Genomic DNA, 22,344 nt, shown 5'->3' on the forward strand with positions numbered 1-22,344 from the left:
GCTGTAAATCCCATTTAACAGAAAATGGTGCCCTCCCTCAAGCTCTGATCTCTCTGCTCAGCCTAAGAGCCTTTCGCATACAACTGACCCAGGGTCACTGCTTTTCCTGGGTTGCGAACTTTTTTCTGGTGCATCACACACAGTGCGTGTGGCTTGTGGGGACAGCGCTTGCTGCCTTAGGGGACTGTCACAATTCTCCCCCCGCAGCTACATGGGATGGTTGCAGATCAGAGTCAGACCGCGTGCGCTGCTCCAACTCCATCACTTTCTGAGATCCTACTTTCAACAGACTAATTTCAAGTTCATTAATCTGAGTAGCAAATAACAAAGGCCAGGAGAGTGTGTATTTTGAAATTAGTGGCATGGGTATTTTCTGCAACAGTATATTTTGGAATATACTGTGTTTCATTACGTAGGCAAGTTATCACACTTCTCCACAAAGAGCACGTCCTCTTGGTCCTTCTCTCCTTTTGGCTCTGAGAGCAGTTCCCAAGGAAGAGCCCATGACCACCGATGGCTCCTGACGTACATACAGTCTTCCCAAGTGGGGCTTCTGAGGGGGCTGCGTTTCAGGAGCTCACCGGGTGCCCAAGCTCCAACTTTGGGTTGTTATTATTGTTATCATTTATTTATTTATTTTGAGAGAGAGAGACATAGAGAGCGAGCAGGGGAGGGGCAGAGAGAGAGGGAGACAGAGAATCCCAAGCAGGCTCCGCACTGTCAGCCCAGAGCCCAACGTGGGGCTCGATCTCACCAACTGCGAGTTCATGACCACAGCTAAAACCAAGAGTCAGACGCTTAACCGACTGAGCCAGCCAGGTGCCCTGGGGTTATTTGTTAATAAGGAAGACCAGACTGACCAACAGATAATTTGTAATACAGCTTGTTTGATGTTAGAATCTGAAGGTGAGCAGGGTTTTATGGTGCTTTGAAGACTTAGTTGACTCATTTCCAAGCGTCGGCTCTTCCTCTTTAATAAGTGTCCCCCAGCGTTATTATAATGAAAACATTGCTAGCTCCAGGGTAACATAAAATATATGATGGGCACGACCATAGGACAAATTATTTCAAAGGGATCCACAGAATGAAATATATTACATTCATTAATTTTCCTTCCACTCGATTCACCCCATTGGCTCTGCCAATTAAAGTAACTGCACATGAATTTTTAGAGTGCTATTTATTTTCTTTTGTAGATTTTAGAATATAAATATTTAAAATGGCAATATCAAAAAAATAATTTATATGACAATGGTAAAGGGAACATTTGGTCAGGGAAGGAAGGCATAATGATGTCTGTCGCTCTAATTCTGGTTTTAGTTACTAAATACCTGGAAATAGGCCAAGCTTCCCAAAACATACAAATACTATTTTGATCAGATAAGTCAACGGCTTATTCACTGGCGTGATGTAACGAAATGAAGTTATGGAAAAATGAAATTTTAAAACGAGTGGACAATATCTTCATTAGTGATAGAGTGGAAAATATATTCAATTGAAAACATTTCTTGGATTTGGGGTAATGGCTTTTGATGGTTATCAGCCAGAGGACAGGAGATACCATTTTCTTAAAAATTGAATCCATACATTTCTCGATGGTGTAAAATTTCAATAGAATACACACTACCAGCAGGAGATGTACTTGGAAGAAAAAAAAAAAAAAGGCAAACCAGAGAAAGTCACATTTAACGCAAAACAGACAAGTTGCTCTCTTTATATTATCCAAACCCTGAACTGCTGAAAAATTAACACAGACTTCTTTGATTTGAGCTGAACAGATATAAACTCCAAAGTAAAACAGAAAAAATACAGTAATAAACACGTAATTCTGTCTTTGTGTGCTATCAGTGTAAGCAATTAAGATTCTCGGATGAAAAAGAGTGCTAGGCTATTCCCGAGTTTCTGGCTACGTGTTACATGTAATAGACATCCAGGACATGCATGCTGAATTAAATTAAAAGGAAATTGTTGAACCAAACTGCTAATGTAAAATTTCATGTCAAACTTAGATGATCTTAGATTGAATGTTTTGACTGCTAGTTAAGTTTGGAAAGTACAAAGTTGGAGTGAACCATTGTTTTTATCACAATATCGTACATGTGTCTGCCTCTTCAGGGCGGGAGGGAGAAACAGATCTATATCTTTGTCTGTCTCCCCATCCATATGCACCAAATGATGTGGAGATCTTAGGAGAAAAAAAATTGGTATGATTCTACGGCCACTTGCTTTCATTTTAAATGTGTACTTTTTCCCAGTTAATGAAGTAAAGTTTAAGCATGTTGAAAAATACAATTACAGACAGAGAAACAATCTTCCAAAGTCATTAAAAAAAATGAATGCTATTGTACACGGTATCTTTTCTTTCTTTTGCAAGTGCATAGATGTGTGTATATATTTAGTTGAAATCATATCAAATTATATGTGTAATTCCAAACCTTGAATTTTTACTTTGAGCATTTTCATGTCATCAAAAACTAATCATAAACATGGTTCTCAAAGGTGACATATGACTGCATTAATGTGGGTCCACTAGAAGTTATTTAACTACGTCCTTACTCTGAACCAGCTTTATCCCCAATTTGTCATTATCAAAAAGAACACTGGAGGAGACTTCCATGGGCATAAATCTCTATTTCGGATGGTTTCCTCAAGACAGAGATAGAACGTTGTGGGGACAGGATGTAAACATCTTAACCATCTTGCACTTTGCTCATCGTCTTTTAGAAAGGCAGAGTCCATGTAACTCACGGCGTCTCCTCCCACCCTTGCCAATAATTACAACTTGAAAAAAATTTTTTTCTTTTGCTTATAAGATAGAAACAACTTAGCTTATTTCACTAATTCTTTTTTTTTTAATGTTTACTTATTTATTTTGAGGGGGGCAGGGGGAGAGAGAGGGAGAGAGAGAGAATCCCAAGCAGGCTCCACGCTGTCAACACAGAGCCCAATGTGGGGCTCGATCTCACAAACCGTGAGATCATGACCTGAGCTGAAACCAAGAGTCGGTCATTTAACTGACTGAGGCGCCCAGATGTCCCATATGTCACTAATTCTAAGATGCATGGTTTTCATAATTAACGTGTCCGAAATTAGGGATGGATGTGGATTACAATCAAGGTGGTGTTTTGTTTTATCTGACAGTACTCTCTTTAAGAACATGTAAAAATCACGATGTGTCTTATAATTGATGACATCTCAGATTCAAGGAAACGCAGTATCTCATTTAATTTTTGATTTGTGTTTTTTGACCACTAGCGAATAGTCATGATTCTCATAGAATCATTTCAGTATACGCCGCAACGTCCCAGTGAATTGAAAAACAGTTTTTTTAATTGTGGCTAAAAAAAAAAAAAAAAAAAAAAAAAAACAAACCCATAAGAGGCACTTTTTAGGGATACAGTTCAGCAGTGTTCCGCGTCTTCACACTGCTGTGAAACAGATCTGTAGAACTTTTTGATTTTGCGAAACTGCAACCCCACACCCACTGGGCAATGACTGCCGGCCCCCCTCCCCCGCCCCCCCGAGCCTTTGGCAGTCATGATTCTGCTCTCTGTCTCTGTTTTTGATGACTCTGGGTGCCTCATACAAGTGGAATCGGGCAGTATTTATCTTTTCGTGACTGCGTATTTCACGTCACACAATGTCTTCAAAGTTCGCCTATGCTATAGCATGCGACAGGCTTCCTTTTTATGACTAAATAGTATTCCACCCAGTGAACGTGTTAAATCGTAGACATCAGCAACGGCTGGCCGGGACTGCTCACCCACGTGGCTCTTTCAGCACACCCAAGCAGGTGCACAGCAAGAGATGGGCTGGGGTCCCAGGTGTCTCGATACCAAAGAGAAATGTTGACTCATTTTTTTTTTTAAACTCAGAGATCAAAGGGAAATCAAGAAAATAGGTGATGAAGATCGAGGTATTTCTTTTTTAAATTTTTTTTTTTTTTTTCAACGTTTATTTATTTTTGGGACAGAGAGAGACAGAGCATGAACGGGGGAGGGGCAGAGAGAGGGAGACACAGAATCGGAAACAGGCTCCAGGCTCTGAGCCATCAGCCCAGAGCCCGACGCGGGGCTCGAACTCACGGACCGCGAGATCGTGACCTGGCTGAAGTCGGACGCTTAACCGACTGCGCCACCCAGGCGCCCCAGTATTTCTTAAATCATACATACATACTGTATGACTGATCGTATTTTTTAAGACAATAAAGGCTGGATGTCACAATTTAGGCTTTATAAACACGTGCAGTGGCATCAGGCCCCTCCACCGGCTGACTACGCCCTTCCAAGCGTCTGGAAGATGGGCCTGAATTCTTTCCACAAGCAAAATAATTCGTATTTTCAATTCTGTGCTGATAACGGAGGTGGCGCACAGGGGTCATAGTGGCAGGGTGGAGTGGTTGGTCCAGGACACGGGGCCGAAGGGAGATACAAGATATTCCAACATCAAGTGTATTTACCCCGCGGTTGGTTACTTAGAACGTGCCATCATAACATGGATGAAAATTATACAGCAGTAGCCCCAACGTGGGGCTCAATTACAGTTTTTCTATATTTAATAATACCGCTGATAAGATCTCATAATTTATTTAAATCCTCAAGTCCCAGAAAAGAAACTAATATTTTTATATGAGAAGACCTGATAGAAATATGGGTGAAAGGAACACGTCGATGGTTGATCACAGAACTGAGAGAGCTATTGTGCCTCACTGTGCTTGTATCACCCACACACTGGTCCCCACTTGATTTCTCTAAAAGTGAGAAGGTGGAATGCAGTCTTAGAAAATATAACTTAAATACAAAAAGGAAAGAGTAATATAATGAAACCCACTTTCCTACACTGGTTACAAAAGTATAAATAACATTTGTTATTTCTTTACGTCTCACGTTATTCTCGGAGTTCATATATATATATATATATATATATATATATATTTAAAATTTTTTAATGTTTGTTTATTTCTTGAAAGAGAGAGAGACAGAGTGCAAGCGGGGGAGGGGCAGACAGAGACACAGAATGCAAAGCAGGCTCCAGGCTCTGAGCTGTCAGCACAGAACCCAATGTGGGGCTTGAACCCACGATCTATGAGATCATGACCTGAGCCGAAGTTGGATGCATAACCTCTCTGAGTATATTAATTGTTAAAAATAGAAAGCAAGAAAAATCATAAATCCTGATTTTTGTCCTACTGAGATATACATTTGGTAAGAAGTACACAGACGTGGGAAAATGTATTGTGAATCGGCATTATTTAAAGTTTTGGGGCACCTGGGTGGCTCAGTCGGTTAAGCGCCTGACTTCAGCTCAGGTCATGAGCTCACGGCTTGTGAGTTTGAGCCCCGCATCAGGCTCTGTGCTAACAACTCAGAGCCTGGAGCCGGCTTTGGATTCTGTGTCTCCCTCTCTCTCTGCCTCTCCCCCGCTCATGCTCTGTCTCTCTCAAAAATAAATAAACATTAAAAAAAATTTTAAAGGTTCAGTTAAAAAGTGGGGCGCCTGGGTGGCGCAGTCGGTTAAGCGTCCGACTTCAGCCAGGTCACGATCTCGCGGTCCGTGAGTTCGAGCCCCGCGTCGGGCTCTGGGCTGATGGCTCAGAGCCTGGAGCCTGTTTCCGATTCTGTGTCTCCCTCTCTCTCTGCCCCTCCCCCGTTCATGCTCTGTCTCTCTCTGTCCCAAAAAATAAATAAACGTTGAAAAAAAAATTAAAAACAAAAAAACACGTTTATTGTAGAAAAGTGTAAGAATAAGCAAAAGCATTAAAAATAGGATCACGGGGTTCACATTTTACACTTGGCACGTTACACAGAAACTCTAAACACACTTCTAAAGCCACACAATGGCATGTTTTAACTGTGTGAACTGTTTCTGGGCACCTGTCTACCGAGTATAAAACTGCTCTGATACGAATAATTATATATCGTAAATGCTGCTCACATTCTTTTTTTTTTTTTAGCATGGAGATTGCAAGGGTCAGGATTACTGAGCAAACAGGCCTAAGTGTTTTTTTTTTTTAAATGTGTTTGATGTTTATTTATTTTTTGAGAGAGAGACAGAGAGAGACAGAGCATGAGTGGGGAAGGGGCAGAGAGAGAGGAGACACAGAATCCGAAGCAGGCTCCAGGCTCCGAGCTGTCAGCACAGAGCCCGACGCGGGGCTCGAACTCACGAATCGCTAATCATGACCTGAGCCAAAGTCAGATGCTTAACCGACTGAGCCCCCCAGTCTCCCTTGTGCTTTAATGTTTATAAGGAGACCAACTGTCCTCAGAAGGGTGGGTGCGCACTTAAACCCTGGTTGTTGTCCCCGGGCTGCACCTGCCCCTGGGTCCTCGCCCAGTCCGGGCATCGCCGTTACTGGCTTTCTTTTCCTTTCCTAGCAGAGATTTAAAAAACATGGCGCGAGAGCACTGCCAGGCTGGCTCTTCCTCTCCAACCCTCTCCTGCCGCACCCCCCCCCCACCCCCCATCATTCCGGCCTCCCTGTGGGGCTCCCCCGGCCTCCCCGCCCTCCCTCCCTCCGTTCCTCCCGGTAAATGCCCTGACCATCCAACTGCATCCTGGCACCTGCTTCTCACAGGCCCCAAGTGAAAGCCGGGATGCGGAAAATCACTTGGCATTCGCTGTAGTGATTAGTTTGTTTGGGTATTTGTTTTTTTACCTCTTTGGTCTGTTTCGATCTTTGTACTTCCCTAGATCACCTTCTCTGTTCAGTATTTTCTAATTTATTACCTTAGTCACTCAGGATACTATCTAATAGTTTTTTTTTTTTTTTTTTTTTTTTTTTAAAGCTTATTGGTATTTGTGGTTATCTGTGTTTCTTTTCTTCTTTTAGCCCCACTCGAGCTTGGTACATGATTAGCATTTTCAAAGCCTCAGCCACAGTATCTATCAATGTTTTTATCCCGGCATTAAATATGGGGCACTGAACTACGTCCTGCTCACAACCGCACAAGCTTGGAAGTGGATTTTACCCACGTGGGCCTCAGATGACAGCTGCCTGCAGCCTTGTGAGACGCTGAGCAGGAGACTTAGCTAAGCCCAGACTCCTGACCCACAGAAACTGAGCTGATGAGTGTGTGTTTAAGCTGCTAGGTTGTGGTCATATTGTTACGCGGCAACAGATAACTAATACACACCCATTCAGCTCTGATTCAGTCATCCCACGGAGATCTGCCCCCAAAAGCCAGCTAGCTCAGTGCAAACCCATTCTCTTGACCACAAATACTGACGGAGGGCAGGGCAGACGTCACGCGGGAATGGTGGTTTGTGAGCAATTCAGAGCTTATTCCCACGCCCGGAATGCTCCACGTATTCCAAGGGAGATGTGTACACGGACACGTGACTGCTCTGTCCAGATCCCCCGGGCACACTCCCGCACAGTGCGGGCCGTTCCATTCTCTTCAGTCACGGGTTACCTATTTTTCTTTCCTCTCTTCCCACAAAAACTCTCTAAGACACAAGTCTCAAGAAAGCCACACGCACGTCCTGCCTGTAAGAGAACTTACCATACCCAGGAATATCATCTCCTCCTGCCTCAGTTTTTCGGTTTTCTTACGTTGATGGAAACCTCGCCAGACCTAAAAAGAAATAAATGGTTATTTGTCTAATACATTAAAACAAAAACCAAAACCCTGTCCTACCCTTTCTCCCGTTTCAAATGATACAATGACTATGCAGTCAAGGCCGTGCGCGTGTGTGTGTTGATGGAATATTTTTTCTTCTGTGATCACAGGCAAAAAATTTAAAGAAAGAACAAAGGGCCTATTCGCTGCCTGAGCACCCAACTGTGGACCCAGAGCCACCCTACTGAACAAGGGGGGCGGGGCGCCGTCCTGTTCACCCACGGGCTCGACAGGATCCACACTCGCCCAACACCCTGGAAGCAAATCTGCCAACCACACAGCCCACCTGCTGGCCCAGACATCCTCCCGGCTGCCAGAACGGCCGTCATCCACAAGACGAGCGACAACAGGTGCTGGCGAGGGTGAGGGGAAAAGGAATCTCCCGCACTGCCGGTGGGCGTGCGAACCGGGGCAGCCACTGGGGACACGGTATGGGGGTTCCTCAAAAAATTAAAAACAGAACAACCCTACACCCCAGCAATCCCACGTCTGGGTACATATCTGAAGGAAATGAAGTCGCGGACTTGAAGAGAGACGTACACGTTATTTCAATGCATGTTCATCGCAGCATTATTTACAATTGATATGACGATGGAAACCACCTGTCGGTGGATGGGTGAATGGATAAAAAAGGTGGTATATACTATATACACACAACGGAATATTATCCAGCTAAAAAAAAAAAAAAAAAAAAAAGAAGAAGGAAATCTGAGCACCTGAGTGGCTCAGTCGGTTGAGCATCCGACTTTGGCTCAGGTCATGGTCTCAAGGTCCTTGAGTTCGAGCCCCGCATCGGGCTCTGTGCTGGCAGCTCAGAGCCTGGAGCCTGCTTCGGATTCTGTGTCTCCCCCTCTCTCTGCCCCACCCCTCCTCTCGCTCTGTCTCTCTCTCTCAAGATAAATAAACATATAAAAAATTAAAAAAGGAAATCCTGACATTTGTGTCAACATGCATGAATTTTGAGGGCAGCATGCTAAGCGAAAGAAGGCCACATAGAGAAGGACAACCACTATTATGATCTCACTTGCATGTGGAATCTAAAAACACTGACCCTGTAGAAATAGATGTCTAGTAGTTTGGGTATCTGAGTAGGTTTGGGATCGCTAGGGGCTGGGAGTTGAAGAAAATGGGGGAAAGTGGCCAGAAGGCACCAACTTCCAGTTATCAGATGAATGAGTTCGCCTCCTTCAACAACACTGTGCTGTGTTCTTGAAAGCTGCTTAAAAGAGTTGATCTGAAGGGTGCTCACTATCAAAAACTGGTAATTATGTGAGGTGATGGACATTTTAATTACCCTTACAGTGAGAATCACTTTGCAATATATACGTATATCACATCACGACATCATACATCTTAAACGTACACAATGTTTTATGTCAAATGCATCGCAATAAAGCCAGGGGAGGGAGAGGAGAAATGGCTTCTAATTCTCATTACTGAGAGTCCCCTACCCAGGTTTCTTCAAGAGAAACTTCCAGATTGCAGGAGTGTGGGGCTAGATCTAAGGGTGGCATTTCATAGTTTTAAAAGAAAAATTTCCACCGCAATGGGGGGAGATATAACACATTCACGTCCAAGATTGATACGACTCAAGCTCTGAACTCAGATGCTTGTCTAGAACTTCATCACAGGAACATAAAGAACACGGTCTGTTAGCAGTCCCCCTGACCCTTCTGTCCTCCCCCATTAAGAACCCAGGCGGGGGGGGGGGGTCCTGACCCTCCAGCTGAGGTCTGTGTCCTCATGCTCTCTTTCTCTCTTATCTGGTTCCAATTTGCCTCATGTTTCCATCTCCTGAATTTACCGTAAGCAGCCTTGGCCTCCATTTGGAAAAAGGTGTGGAGCAGACCCCCAGTGCTCATCCAACAAAGCGGGGGGACCTCAGGCCCGCTTCAGAAAGGAACATTGGGGTTCCCGGGTGGCTCAGTCGGTTAAGCGTCTGACTCTTGATTTCAGCTCAGGTCATGGTCTCACGGTTCATGGGATTGAGTCCTGCATCGGGCTCTGCGTTCACAGCACAGAGCCTGCTTGGGATTCTCTCCCCCTCTCTCTGCCCCTCCCCTGCTCTCCCTCTCTCTCTCTCTCACACAACAAATAAATAAACATTTAAAGGAACGAGGATGTCCCGGTCACCGGCCAGAGGGGTTGACCTTTGCTCCCCTTCTGTGATTACGTCTGTGTGTGAACACGCTTTTATTTTTTATTTTTTAAAATTTATTATTTTTTTTAACGTTTATTTATTTTTGAGACAGAGAGAGACAGAGCATGAACGGGGGAAGGGCAGAGAGAGAGGGAGACACAGAATCGGAAGCAGGCTCCAGGCTCTGAGCCATCAGCCCAGAGCCCGACGCGGGGCTCGAACTCACGGACCGAGAGATCGTGACCTGGCTGAAGTCTGACGCTTAACCGACCGAGCCACCCAGGCGCCCCTGAACGCGATTTTAAAAATTCATTAGGGATTGATATCCTCACTGAATGTTTCGCAACACTCTTTCCAACGATTATCAGTGATCTTTGAAAATATTTGAATAAAATGCCCTGCATGTTACACCTATTTATAATACAATTAAAAACAAAATAAAACAACACGTGACCAAGCTTACTTAACGGTTGTCCCCAGGGTAAGATAATAAATCTTTCCAGCATTTAAAATCCAGTTCTCTTAAAGGCAGAATTTTGGAATTTTGGGTTCCAGAGCTCACTCTGACCCTGGTGTGCATTTCTAGCTGTGTTAGAGCACCTGCCCCCGCTCCAGCAGCACCCTGCCCGCACCTTCTGAATCTGCAGCGCTGCGGCCTCCAGATCTGCTACTTTCTGGCTAAGGAGCTTGGCTTGTTTTGCTCTGTATTCTTGAAGAAAGATCTGCTTCATGAACATGGCTCTTAGACGACCCTGCCGCGCCCTCTCAGCGATCTGGATTAATTTCACGGCCTCTTCTAGGGGGATACTCTTCACAGAGTATTTCTGCAAAAACATTCAAGGTAAATCAGTGTTTATTATTTAAAAAAAAAAAATTTTTTTTTTCAACGTTTATTTATTTTTGGGACAGAGAGAGACAGAGCATGAACGGGGGAGGGGCAGAGAGAGAGGGAGACACAGAATCGGAAACAGGCTCCAGGCTCTGAGCCCTCAGCCCAGAGCCTGACGCGGGGCTCGAACTCACGGACCGCGAGATCGTGGCCTGGCTGAAGTCGGACGCTTAACCGACTGCGCCACCCAGGCGCCCCGGTAAATCAGTGTTTAAACATGTTTACTACGTCAGTTGATCCTGGGAGCCTCACAAGCTGACTTCGAACACAACTTTGCTGAAAGTTCCCAAACTGTCGATACAGAGTCTGAGAGTTGCCTCGTTCCATCATCTTACTCTTTAATTATGTGGATTTTGATAACATGCCACGCTGGTGCTCTGGTCCCATATTTAAGGATCCCGTAAGCTTTCCTCTACCATTCCGAACAAAATCCTAATGAGTTCCACAATATTTTAGGTTGGCAGAAAATTATACCAGGAATGCCAATAAAATGGATTCAATAAAACTCAAAATCGCTATCAGTGTTTGATTAACTTAATAGTGGAAACATATAAATTAAAAACACATCTTTAATATGAGACCTTGAAATGTAAAATACACAGGCAGTAAAATGCTGGCTTCAAAATCAATTACGGGATGATGTCGTGAATACGAGTAAGGCTAAAATCATTTCAGGAGTATTCAATTTATATATGGAATGTCTTCTAGTACCTACGTGTTTGCATTTCAGAACATCCAAATGGGATGGGAAGATTATGTCTGGAGAAAAATCAGAGCTCGTGCAGGAAAATGCTGCCTTTGGAGACGTCAGGTGGGGGTTGTGGAGGCACAGCCGGGTGAGGGGCTGAGCCATTTCCTGAGGAGGGTCCAGGGCAAGGCTGCTGGGGCGTCCAGAGCCCCGTGTCAGCTCTGAGTGGATGAAGGGGTGAGGCTCTCTGCTGTCCTTGGGGCGAGGGAGAAGCTGGGCACGAGGCCTGGCTTGGGTGGAGCCTCATGCAGGGACAGAAGCAGAAGGGAGAGGCCTTTTGAATCTGAGAAACACCCAGTCGTGGGCTGAGCCCTTGCTCAGGTCTCAGAGGGCAGCGTGGCCACCTTATCAGGACACGGTGCCAGACGCTGAGGTCCCAAGTGTGGGCTCCAATTCATCCCCGGGGCCACTGTTTCCCGCGATGGCCTCTTCTCTGCGTAATGACTGTGTGTGTCGGGGGCCGCGGTGCCCAGGAAGGAGCAAGGGGTGGGGAGGGGCATTCACTGAGACCCCGGAGAGGCCAGATGCTTTTCTTAGATATCCTCAGCAAGTTCACAAAGCAACCTCCAAGACAGGTATTGCTGTGACCGCTCAAGAGTTAAGAAGAAGGAGCCCGATAGAAGAAAAATCATTCACACGAGCTCCCGCGGTTCGTACGGGTGGAGCCAATTTGAGCCACGACTGGCCATCTTCCTGACCAAGCCCCCACTGTGCCTCAGCCTTGGCTCCCCTTGAGGAAGCTCTTTCACATACCAATCCCTCCAAGTTTTGTTTTCAGTGACACCTCATCATCTCAGATGTGCAGGGAGCACACGTTTTCAATAACGCACTTGGCACGCCAGAGTAGAACGAATGCCATTTTTGGTACCGAATTGGATGAGGCCTGTTCAATCACTGGAGAAGAGAGCAGGTGTCCTGCAAACATGAGTTATTATTGTACTTATTTCCTTTAGACATCATCACTCTGAAAATCGTTGCAGCCCTTACTGAATACTTCTGAGGGTTGGCGTGGTCTATGCAGGACGACAAAGATTTCTGAACATTTATGGAGGACCCGAGACTAAATACGAAGCATGAGAAATGGAGGACCGGACGGTGACATCTGTCTCCCAGAATTCTTCTTGGGAGCTATATTGCATGTACGTATATCTTTAGGAAAGAGGCAGCTTAAGGTGGAAATGGGGTCTCGTGAGGCACAGAAGGCCAAGGGAAAGTCACACAGCTGTCGCGTGCTGCTGCCCGGAGCCCGGCGTTTCTCGTACATTCAGCCCATCTGAAGCAGGGGCTGGGACAGAGATGGCCGGGTCTACGTAGCGGATCCAGTGGGCCAGCTGCGGCTGGCCGCTGGGAAAGAAAGTTCCCTGCCGTCGACCCCGCACAAGTGAAGAGGGACAGCAGAGAGGGTAAGCAGGACAAGGAGCAGAGAGGGATCTTTAGGGCTCTACTGTAGCGTCTGTGATGTCACCTCCCTTCTCGTGTCCCCTGTAAAAAGCCCTCAGTGAAGTCTGCAAGGCTGGTCAGTGCTCTGTGCCTGGGGATTCCTCTGGGGGGCGCCAGATGGTGCTGAGGGTTTCCCTCTGAATGACGCATGGGCTGAAGGCAGGGACAGGTGCAAGGACGGCTCGATGGCCCCCACTCTAAACGGCCCTGGGACCGGCCTCCGGGAGCGTGCAGTGCAGAAGAAGGGCCGGGCATCTAAGGGCGAGGTGGAGGAAGGAGGGACGGCCTTGAGTTAGCGGGGTCAGGACAGGTGCCGGAGGGTTGCTGCATCAGGCTGGGCTCTGCTGAACGAGCACCGTTTCGACAGGCCGAGGTGTAGGGGAAAGAGCGAGCCCTCCCTGCAGCTTGAAGCACGGCCATGAATGCCAGAGAGCACAGAGACGCCTCAGACGGTGCGTGTCGCCCACCTGCTTCTCCAGGCAGGCAGACAGGCCGCATCCTTCTCTCTCCCTGCCGCCCTTCTGGCTGTGCTCGGAATTTTCCACGGTGCCATGACCCAACACCCAATGGGGCCTATCTGCGGGAAGCCCACACGTGCTGGTTTCCCCTCGCGTAGTTACCGAGAGCGCCCCTTTCACCCTGAATTGTCCCAGTTTGTGGACACACAACTGCCGCCTCCCTGCTCGGGCCGTGAACAGCCAGGGGCACGAGGCACTGATTCGGGAGGCAGCGAGGGTCACCGAAATGCGTGACTGGCCAGAAGGCGGATATGGCAGTGCCGTGTGGAAAAGTCTGAAGTGAAAAGACTGCCCAGTAGGTTATCTTAGCAATTATTTCCCGTGAAACACTCAGCTTCTGACTTTAGGTTAGGTGAACCTGAGTTGAAGAATTACAGAGTCAATGATCTGCCTAATCTCAGAGACACTGACATCCCCAACAAAGCATTATGTGCTGATCTCTGTTTCTAAGTTCTTGAAAATAATGGTTATGAATCGTCAAAGACACATCCTGAAGGTAAGCAACTTCTTACATACCGAACAGCATGGGGGACGGGTGCTGCTTTCCTCGCCCTGGAGACAATCTGTCTCTCGCACAGTCGGGAGCCACGGGGAAAGGAGGTTTCATAGATTATGGAGTGATGGTGGTTAAAATGGTTTACCAACCTTTTCAGCCATATCTAATCCAGTGTCAGCTAATATCTGAGCCAGGATTTTCTCTCTTCCTTTGATTACTTCCAACTTCTCCTTCAAAAAATACTTGGGGATGGGAATATCTAATTGTTGCTAGAGAAGAGAAAAAATAAGCAAAAGGGCACATTTGTCACAACTTAAGGACACAGTTCAAATCCATCTAAAACATACAGTAAGGACCGTATATCAAAGGGATGCATTTTACCTCCCATCCTTATTCAAGAGGTGATGACACCAGTGGCATAAGAACAATTCATTACCGCTAAGGAAACACAAAGTCATAAGGAAAAATCATCGCCGTGGCCCTTATTTTAATCGTTATGTAAAACGTAAGAACTCACATCAATTAATTCACAATTAACTCATGATAACTTCATGAATTTCTTTAAGGAAATAGAATATCATCTCAGCCTACCTCAAACAATAATGCAAATTAAGATAGCAAAGTATTGCGATGGAGAGATCTTTGAAATAAACCTAATGATTTATCATCAGCATCATTAACTATTTGCCTGTAAATGATCACAGGCTTTTTTCCCCTAATACTTTGGTTGGACTTTTACCCAAACGACCCCAAATTACAAAAGTTATTGGCAAAGTTATTTGCTTTATTAGGAAACTTGTTTTTTATGCAATAAATATAAACTTCTGTTTTTCACTTGTGCATATTACCAACTAGTTCAGTTACTGGAGGTCACACGAATATTTATGAGCCCAAGTTCAACAACCAGAAGGGTAGAAGTGCTATCTGGGGGTGTGGGGTGGCCCTTGGCCACCCCCCACGAGGAACACTGTGCTAGACACTCTTTCAGACCCTCCTGGCTGCCCTCTGGTAGACCAGTTGGCTGGGCAAAGCTAAGGGTTCGGTCCTCGGGGTCAGTTCCCCTTTTCCCTATTCTGGCATGACTCTCCACACCCTCTCCCCTATCCAGGGAATTCTGAACAGGCCTTCCCTTAAAGAAGCATTGTAACAGAAAGGGGTGTCCTTTTTTAGGACTTGGTGAGATTGTACCAATACCAGACGGCAACTGCTTTTGACAGCCAAACTTTTCTTAGACGGATGGAATTTTGGGGTGAACTGAAAGTGGGTTTCCAGGATCCAGTGAGTGAGTGTCGCCTGGGGGATGGAGGAAAGTCAGAAGAGAGTGATTACGCTTTTATTTAATGTGGAGATTGTATTTATTAGTAGGTGTGTTAAAGCGTTGTGCTTTTCCAACTGTGACGACAACGTGTTATTGACACGGCTCCGCGTGGTCCAAGAACGAAGAGTCTGAGGGTGAGGAAACGGAGCAGCGGAGGACGAAAGAGGAGGGAAGCCGAAGACAGTCGCTTGGGTTTGCGGCTAGACCTCCATCCGCAAAACACTTTATGTCCAACCCAGATGCTTTGGGGTTTCCCATTCTCTAAGGGACCTCTCTCGTGTTCTCTGGAGAGCGGCTTTCTCCATTCTTCTGAGCATCTGATGAACTCGCGAATTTGGGGCAGCACAGTTCTGACTCGAAGACAGAAACCAGTCTCTCTGTCTCAGCTTCAGAATCTCTCGGGGAAGGATCGCCTGGTGCAGCCACCAGCACCCATCCCTGGTCTGATCAGCTGTGGCCGGGCTGTGGGTCACACTGCACACAGATGGCTGGGTACTGGCCCGATGGAACAGTGGAGCCGTGTGCCATGTGGGTGGCAGCCACAGGGGCCCAGACTCAGGGGTGCTGGTTGGTCAGGCTTCCACTGGGAACTGCAGGGCTGAGCCCCACAGGACTTCCCAGAGCTGGTACGTGTGCGTGTCCCTGGCCCGGCAGCGCTCCCGGGGTCCTTGCCGCTGCTGGTCCCGCCTGGACCCCAGTGTCGTCACGTGGCTCAGTGTGCCCACCCCAGAAGTACTGGACCACACAGGTGACAGTCTCCTGCCAGGAAGGCTTCCTGGACAATGTCACTCGTTCATCGCCCCTTTTAGTGCTCATGAGCTTTGAAAAGATGAACCAGCTCAACCAGAGGGGTGACGACTGAAGCAGGAGGAAAAGCAGGGGAAAATCTGAAGGAGCCCGCCACACAGATTTCATAGATGTCTTACTCTTCAACTTTGAGCAGGTTATTTAATATTCTCGGGATTAAATTAATACATTTAATACTACGTCACTAATTCGATTTAGGGATATGATTTAATGGCTGTTGGTTTCACGCTTATCCTCAGGGGTTCTTGATATTTTCACACGGGTGGAGTAAAGTACACCTGACCGAAAAAATCCAGGGCTTTAAGCCATGCTCTTGTAAGTGAACGCGACAAACATGAAAGTTTCGGAGTGATCTTCAACACTTTCCATCATTTTAGTTACCCTTTATAGTCCTTTCTAACAAAGTGCAATAACAATGCTAGAAAAACCTATTCCGGAAAGAAACATAACCTTTATAGAATCTCGCATGTTTTCAAAAGGAAGGAGCATTACACACCAGGTGGAAAATTGAACACTGTCTCCTTTTAATTTTATTTTAGGGAAATGTTCCTTTTGAAACGAAGACTGAGCTCACAGGACCGTGACACTGCAAGGAGTTGTCCACTGGCCTCTGGCTGACTCGGCCAGACAGAGCGTCAGAAGAGACTCTGGGCGTCTGGCAGTGGGGGTCGGAAGGGCGGTGGCGGGGAGACAGAAGGTCCTCAGCTCCAGGGCATCAGAGAGAGAGAGAGGAGGCCCTTCTTTCTTGTCTGAGCCTCAGAGGCCTATCGCCATAAATCCCCAAGTCACCAAAGACCCAAAGGAGAGGAGGAGACGCATCCACCTGGTAATAAGGAACCAGCAGCCAATCAGCCCGAAGAAAATGGGGGTAAACAAAGGCCAGAAGGAGATCTCCTTGGGCAACAAAAGTAGGGGCACTGCTATTGGAAATTGGGAGGGTTTGCGCCACAGGATATTTGCGAAAGGGTTGGCCTCCTCCATCCGACAGACCTGGGCAGACACCACGGTGACCAAGTAAGACCCGACACTGGACCCAAGGACTGTGAAAAGATTTGTCTGTGCCCACAACTACAGGAACCCAATCCTTGTTCATGGCAGTATGCCCCAACCGAAGGGCAAAGCTTCACCTTTTCACACAACAACCAGTAAATGTGCCTAGCAAGCCTAGAGAATTGGTTACGGACCTACATATCCGATTTAAAACAAGGCACTGATGAGAAAAGAGGCTGGGTACTTACAGGAGCCAACTTTAGGTCCTGTAGGACATCATCGAAATAATGAAACTCGGTTAATTCCAATTCAACCATCTCATTCTTCAGTTCCAGGATGCGACCCATCACCCCGTCCAGTATTTTTCGGATCAGCAGTCGCTTCTGTGGGTGGACAATCTGGTCGTAGACATTCTCCAGGTTTCTAAAGATCTGCACATATTTTATGTAGAAGGTGGCTAACATTTGGAAGATGAACCCTTGATTTCTTTGTGATTCCATCACAGTCTCAGACTCTTTATCAAGCAGAGAATTGAGGGCTTCTTGGGTCTGATGCCACATCTTATTATACATTCTGAGGGAAGACAGAGAAGAAGCAAAAATTCCTTCATAAGCCATACGAAATGGGCATCTGATATAACAAACAGTAATGTGGCATCGAATGAGAGCTAAGAACACGGCACGTAATTACGAGGCCCTTTAGACCATTTGGGTCTCATTTTGAGGTGTATGTGATTTTTGGATGTGACCACTGCTATTATCATCAAACACGTAGATTAAAAGACTTTTCACCTAAATGATATACAGCGATTCCTCACTAGGCCCATAAAACCTGCATCATTATACTCATTTAATAGACGAAGAAGTTGATAACTAGAATATTCAACTGATCTGTCCAGATACACAGCTGGTGGGATATAAACTGGAACAATGACATTGGAAAGTCATTCCACACTATCTTATAAAGTTGAACGTGAGCAGATGCTATGAATGAACAATTACACCCCAGAGAAACTCTTGTAAGTCACCATCAAGAATGAACAAACAGCACTCAGAAGGACCAGGCCTTGTGCTCTCTCTTCCCAGGGCTCTGCCGGAAGGTGGGCTTTCCCTCGCCGCCCCCCTGCTGGCCCGCAGGTCCCGAGTTCTCGGTGTTCCCTAGCCTGCCTCTTCCCTCTTGTCTCATCTGTTGTCCCTCCTTCGGGGTTTTTGTGATATCTCCTGTCAAAGGCTCGCATGTTCCCTTGGCCCTCATGCGTGTATGGCCTTTGAAGTCCTCTATTGCCGTTTTGGAGGCGATTCAGGAAGAGCGGGAGATCGAAATGCTCATTCGGTCCACCTTGTTTACCTGGGAGTCCCCCATCGACCTTCCCAAGGTCATTCCCAGGCACGCCCTCTGGGTCTTCTGCTCTGGCCCCACTCTCTGCTCCTCGTTGCACCAGCCCTGTCCTCTGAGAACCGTAAACATCAGGTGCCGGAAGTGACCACAGGCCGTGACCTGTGTTATGTGTGATGCTTGCAGGGGACGCTCCCTGAGCAGGGCTCCTGTGCCTCTCTGTGCAGTGGGAGGGGGAGGTGGCCTGCTCCTGAGAGGGAGGTGGGTGTCTGAGCCCAGTGTGCGTGAGTCTGAGCTCCGGACCACGATTCAACATGGTACCACCACCTCTACCTTGACCAAAAACAGAACCACCACCGCCAGAAAGTACACTCCTAACTCTTGCCAAGGGGGGTTGGTGACAAACTGGACCTCCCCCTTTTTTTTCAAAAAAAATTTTTTTTAACGTTTATTTATTTTTGAGACAGAGAGAGACAGAGCATGAACGGGGGAGGGGCAAAGAGAGAGGGAGACACAGAACTGGAAGCAGGCTCCAGGCTCTGAGCCATCAGCCCAGAGCGCGACGCGGGGCTCGAACTCACGGACCGCGAGATCGTGACCTGAGCCAAAGTCGGACGCCCAACCGACTGAGCCACCCAGGTGCCCCTGGACCTCCCCCTTTTAATGTCCATTCACTTGATGGCAAATGAGACTGAGTATCTCCACGCACTCTGGTCGTTGGAGGTTGTTTATCCATTTGCTTTGCTTTGTTTTGTTTTTTTTTAAATTTTTTTAATGTTTATTTATTTATTTATTTAAAAAAAATTTTTTTTTTCAACGTTTATTTATTTTTGGGACAGAGAGAGACAGAGCATGAACGGGGGAGGGGCAGAGAGAGAGGGAGACACAGAATCGGAAACAGGCTCCAGGCTCTGGGCCATCAGCCCAGAGCCTGACGCGGGGCTCGAACTCACGGACCGCGAGATCGTGACCTGGCTGAAGTCGGACACTTAACCGACTGCGCCACCCAGGCGCCCCAATGTTTATTTATTTTTGAGACAGAGACAGACAGAGCATGAACGGGGGAAGGTCAGAGAGAGAGGAAGACACAGAATCGGAAGCAGGTTTCAGGCTCCGAGCTGTCAGCACAGAGCCCGACGTGGGGCTCGAACTCACGAGCCGTGAGATCATGACCTGAGCCGAAGTCGGAGGCTCATCTGACTGAGCACCCAGGCACCCCTGCTTTGCTTGTTTTTATGTCGGATTGTTTTTCCACTAATTCCTGGGGGTTCTTTATACATTCTGAGTGTCTAGGCCTTCCTCAGCTTGCCTCCCAGCCAAGAAGCTGGTGTCTCACCATGCACGGCCCAGCGAGGGCACTGCCGGGAAGGGCGATCCCACCCGGATTCACGGGGGTCCAGCCATAGCCCTGCAGGCTGGTTTGCAGCCAGGCCCCATGGGGACAGCAGTCCCAGGGCACAGAGCCCGTCCCTGTGCCAGGGCCCAGCCACTGCTGTGCGCTCCCACTCTGCTCCTGGTGCGGACGTTTTCACCTTGCATTAAAAAATTCCAATTCTTGGATTTTTCAAGTTAAAATATTTTCATTTTATTTTAAAATGTGATATTACACTATTAAACATAATAAATACGTGTCAGTATGTTATTGGTTCGTATAAACTTAACAACTGAAAACATTTTTAAAAATAAACATTAAAAAAAATAAAACATTAAAAAAATTAAACATTTTTTACTTTTTATTTTCTTATTGTTTAAAAGGGAGAATATGGGGAAGTGGTCACTTTTAAAGTTTATTTATGAGACAGAGAGAGAGAGAGAGAGCACGTGCACAAGTGGGGGAGGGGCAGAGAGAGAGGGAGATACAGAATCCGAAATAGACTCCAGGCTCCCAGCTGTGAGCACAGAGCCTGATGTGGGGCTCGAACCCACAGACCACAAGATCATGACCTGATCTGAAGTCAGATGCTCAACCGACTGAGCCACCCAGGTGCCCCAAAACATTTTTTAATCAATTTTTAAAAATGTTTTATTTATTTTTAAAAGCAAGAGAGACAGAGCATGAGCCCGGGAGGGACAGCGAGAGAACAGGAGACACAGAATCCGAAGCAGGCTCCAGGCTCCGAGCTGTGAGCACAGAGCCCGACACGGGGCTCGAACCCACGGACCGCGAGATCATGACCTGAGCCGAAGTCGGAGGCTCAACCGCCACCCGGGCGCCCCATTAATCCGTTATGTTTGTGTTCCTGGGGCAGAGATGAGAGATGTTCATCTTCCTGGCCACAAGTCACAAGCTTTCCTTGGTGCCAAGTCTTTCAGGTTCAGATGACGGCGATGACAATGACGATGGTGACGATGAGGGTAACAGCTCACCAGGACGTCACGTCAGTCACCGTCCTCAGTGCTCCTGAAACCCGACAACCCCACGGGGCAGGTGCTATCGTCGCTGCGGCTTGCAGGCGGGCGGACGGAGACACGGCAAAGTTGCCCAAAGCAGAGCGATCTGCACGCAGGGCCCTCGCCCAGGCAGGCCGGCCCCAGCGCCCATACTCTGAGCGCTTTGTGGCTCCCCGGTCTTCGGGGTGAAAGCAGACGAGGGTGACGCCTCGCAGGGCACAGCTCTGATGGGCGCCACGAGAAAACACAGATTCACGGTTGAAAACACACGGCCCCACGCCAGCACTCCACCGAGGTTCACACTGAAGGCTGCCTCGGGCGTGCCATCCGCGGGCGCCAACGTCCCATGTCTCCAAACGTGGCCATCTTTAAAAACCATTGCCAGTGGAAAAAGCCCTGCCAGACGACTTGATGAAGAGAGAACGTTTTCAGGGGAAAGTTAGATTCCGCTCAGCACGGGACCTGCCGCTCCTTGCAGAAGAAATGGCTGTTTATCGGACACTCTGCCCCGTAACGGCAACAGTAGCACCTTCTGCCCGGTCCCAGCGTGGCGCATGGGGCCGCTCTGCCTGCTGGGCCTTTAAACGACAGGCAAACGGGACAGGGGAGGCGGAGGAGAAACCAAGGGGGCTGATGTACCACGTGGAGCCGTCCAGGCCAGCTTGTCACATATGTGCCCAGGGGAGCCGGGGGGGGGGGGAGGGGGCTGTGCAGGGTGTCGGGGGGCCGAGCACATTCTCAGTTTGCCAGAGCCCAGACTCGGATACTCTGAGGGGGGACGGCAGACCCCGGCGTCCCCTGACCCGATGGGTGACACCGGCTGCAGAGAAAGTGTCCACATAAAACAGAAAACCGCGTGGTTTGTTTTGTGGTCTACACCCGTCAGGACGATACAGAAGACAATTACAGGCTAATTTTGTTTAGAACCTGGATCTAAAATCCCAGTTAGCAAACAGGATGTAGCCAGCGCCAGATCAAAAGAGTGGTTCCCTCTGACCAGGGAGGGGTCATCCCAGGAATCTGCGAGATTTTCACATAAGGAGAAGCAGAGCTAAATACAGCAACAGAACACTACAGACTGAAGATTGTTTCCACAGATGCCAAGAAAATGCTCAATAAATTTAATTTACGGCATACGCCTGATGCAGAATACTGTCCACATACCCAGAGAACAGATGCTATCAGCCCCTCAAGACGCTGAACACCAGAGACGAAAAGCATTTTCAGGAGACACACTAGAAATCTGGAAGGCAGGAGTCAAAAAGGACGAAGCGGAATGAAAAGGGATTAATTAATACAAAAGATTTAAGAAACTGCTTGTAAATGACACAGCTGCAAAATGCGAGGAGGTCGGTAACAAATATAAGAAGTCACCTGGTACAGCAAAGCTTTTTGGCGAAAGCCACAAAAACGAAACGCGGAGAAAAGCAGGAAAAACGAGACCTCGCTCCCAGTACCGATGAAACATCTAAAAATGAATGTGGTGGGAGCCACACAATGTCACTGAAGAAAATTCTGGAATGCTAGCTGCAGAGGATCAGAAGGCGCAGGCGGCAGGAGAGACCGGACGAAAAGAAAGCAGCCTCCTGAGACTGACAAGCAGATTTAATATTACCAAGAATTTGGGGATAAGATCCTGGAGGCTCTACA

At 47.3% G+C, this 22,344-nt stretch overlaps 1 protein-coding gene across 1 annotated transcript in view; it reads right to left on the reverse strand.

The window, feature by feature from the left end:
* The window catches only part of IQCA1 (IQ motif containing with AAA domain 1), a 159,131-nt gene that overhangs the window by 130,911 nt on the left and 5,876 nt on the right, over positions 1-22,344 (reverse strand). Inside the window, exons 2-5 of the mRNA XM_045481838.1 lie at positions 17,217-17,541; positions 14,003-14,122; positions 10,395-10,586; positions 7,506-7,577 (exon numbers count right to left, since the gene is read on the reverse strand). Coding sequence (XP_045337794.1) covers positions 7,506-7,577; positions 10,395-10,586; positions 14,003-14,122; positions 17,217-17,541 — 709 coding nt within the window. The remainder of the gene's footprint in view (positions 1-7,505; positions 7,578-10,394; positions 10,587-14,002; positions 14,123-17,216; positions 17,542-22,344) is intronic.

Source organism: Leopardus geoffroyi, chromosome C1 (genome assembly GCF_018350155.1).
Source record: "Leopardus geoffroyi isolate Oge1 chromosome C1, O.geoffroyi_Oge1_pat1.0, whole genome shotgun sequence".
In the NCBI taxonomy this organism is placed as follows: domain Eukaryota; kingdom Metazoa; phylum Chordata; class Mammalia; order Carnivora; family Felidae; genus Leopardus; species Leopardus geoffroyi.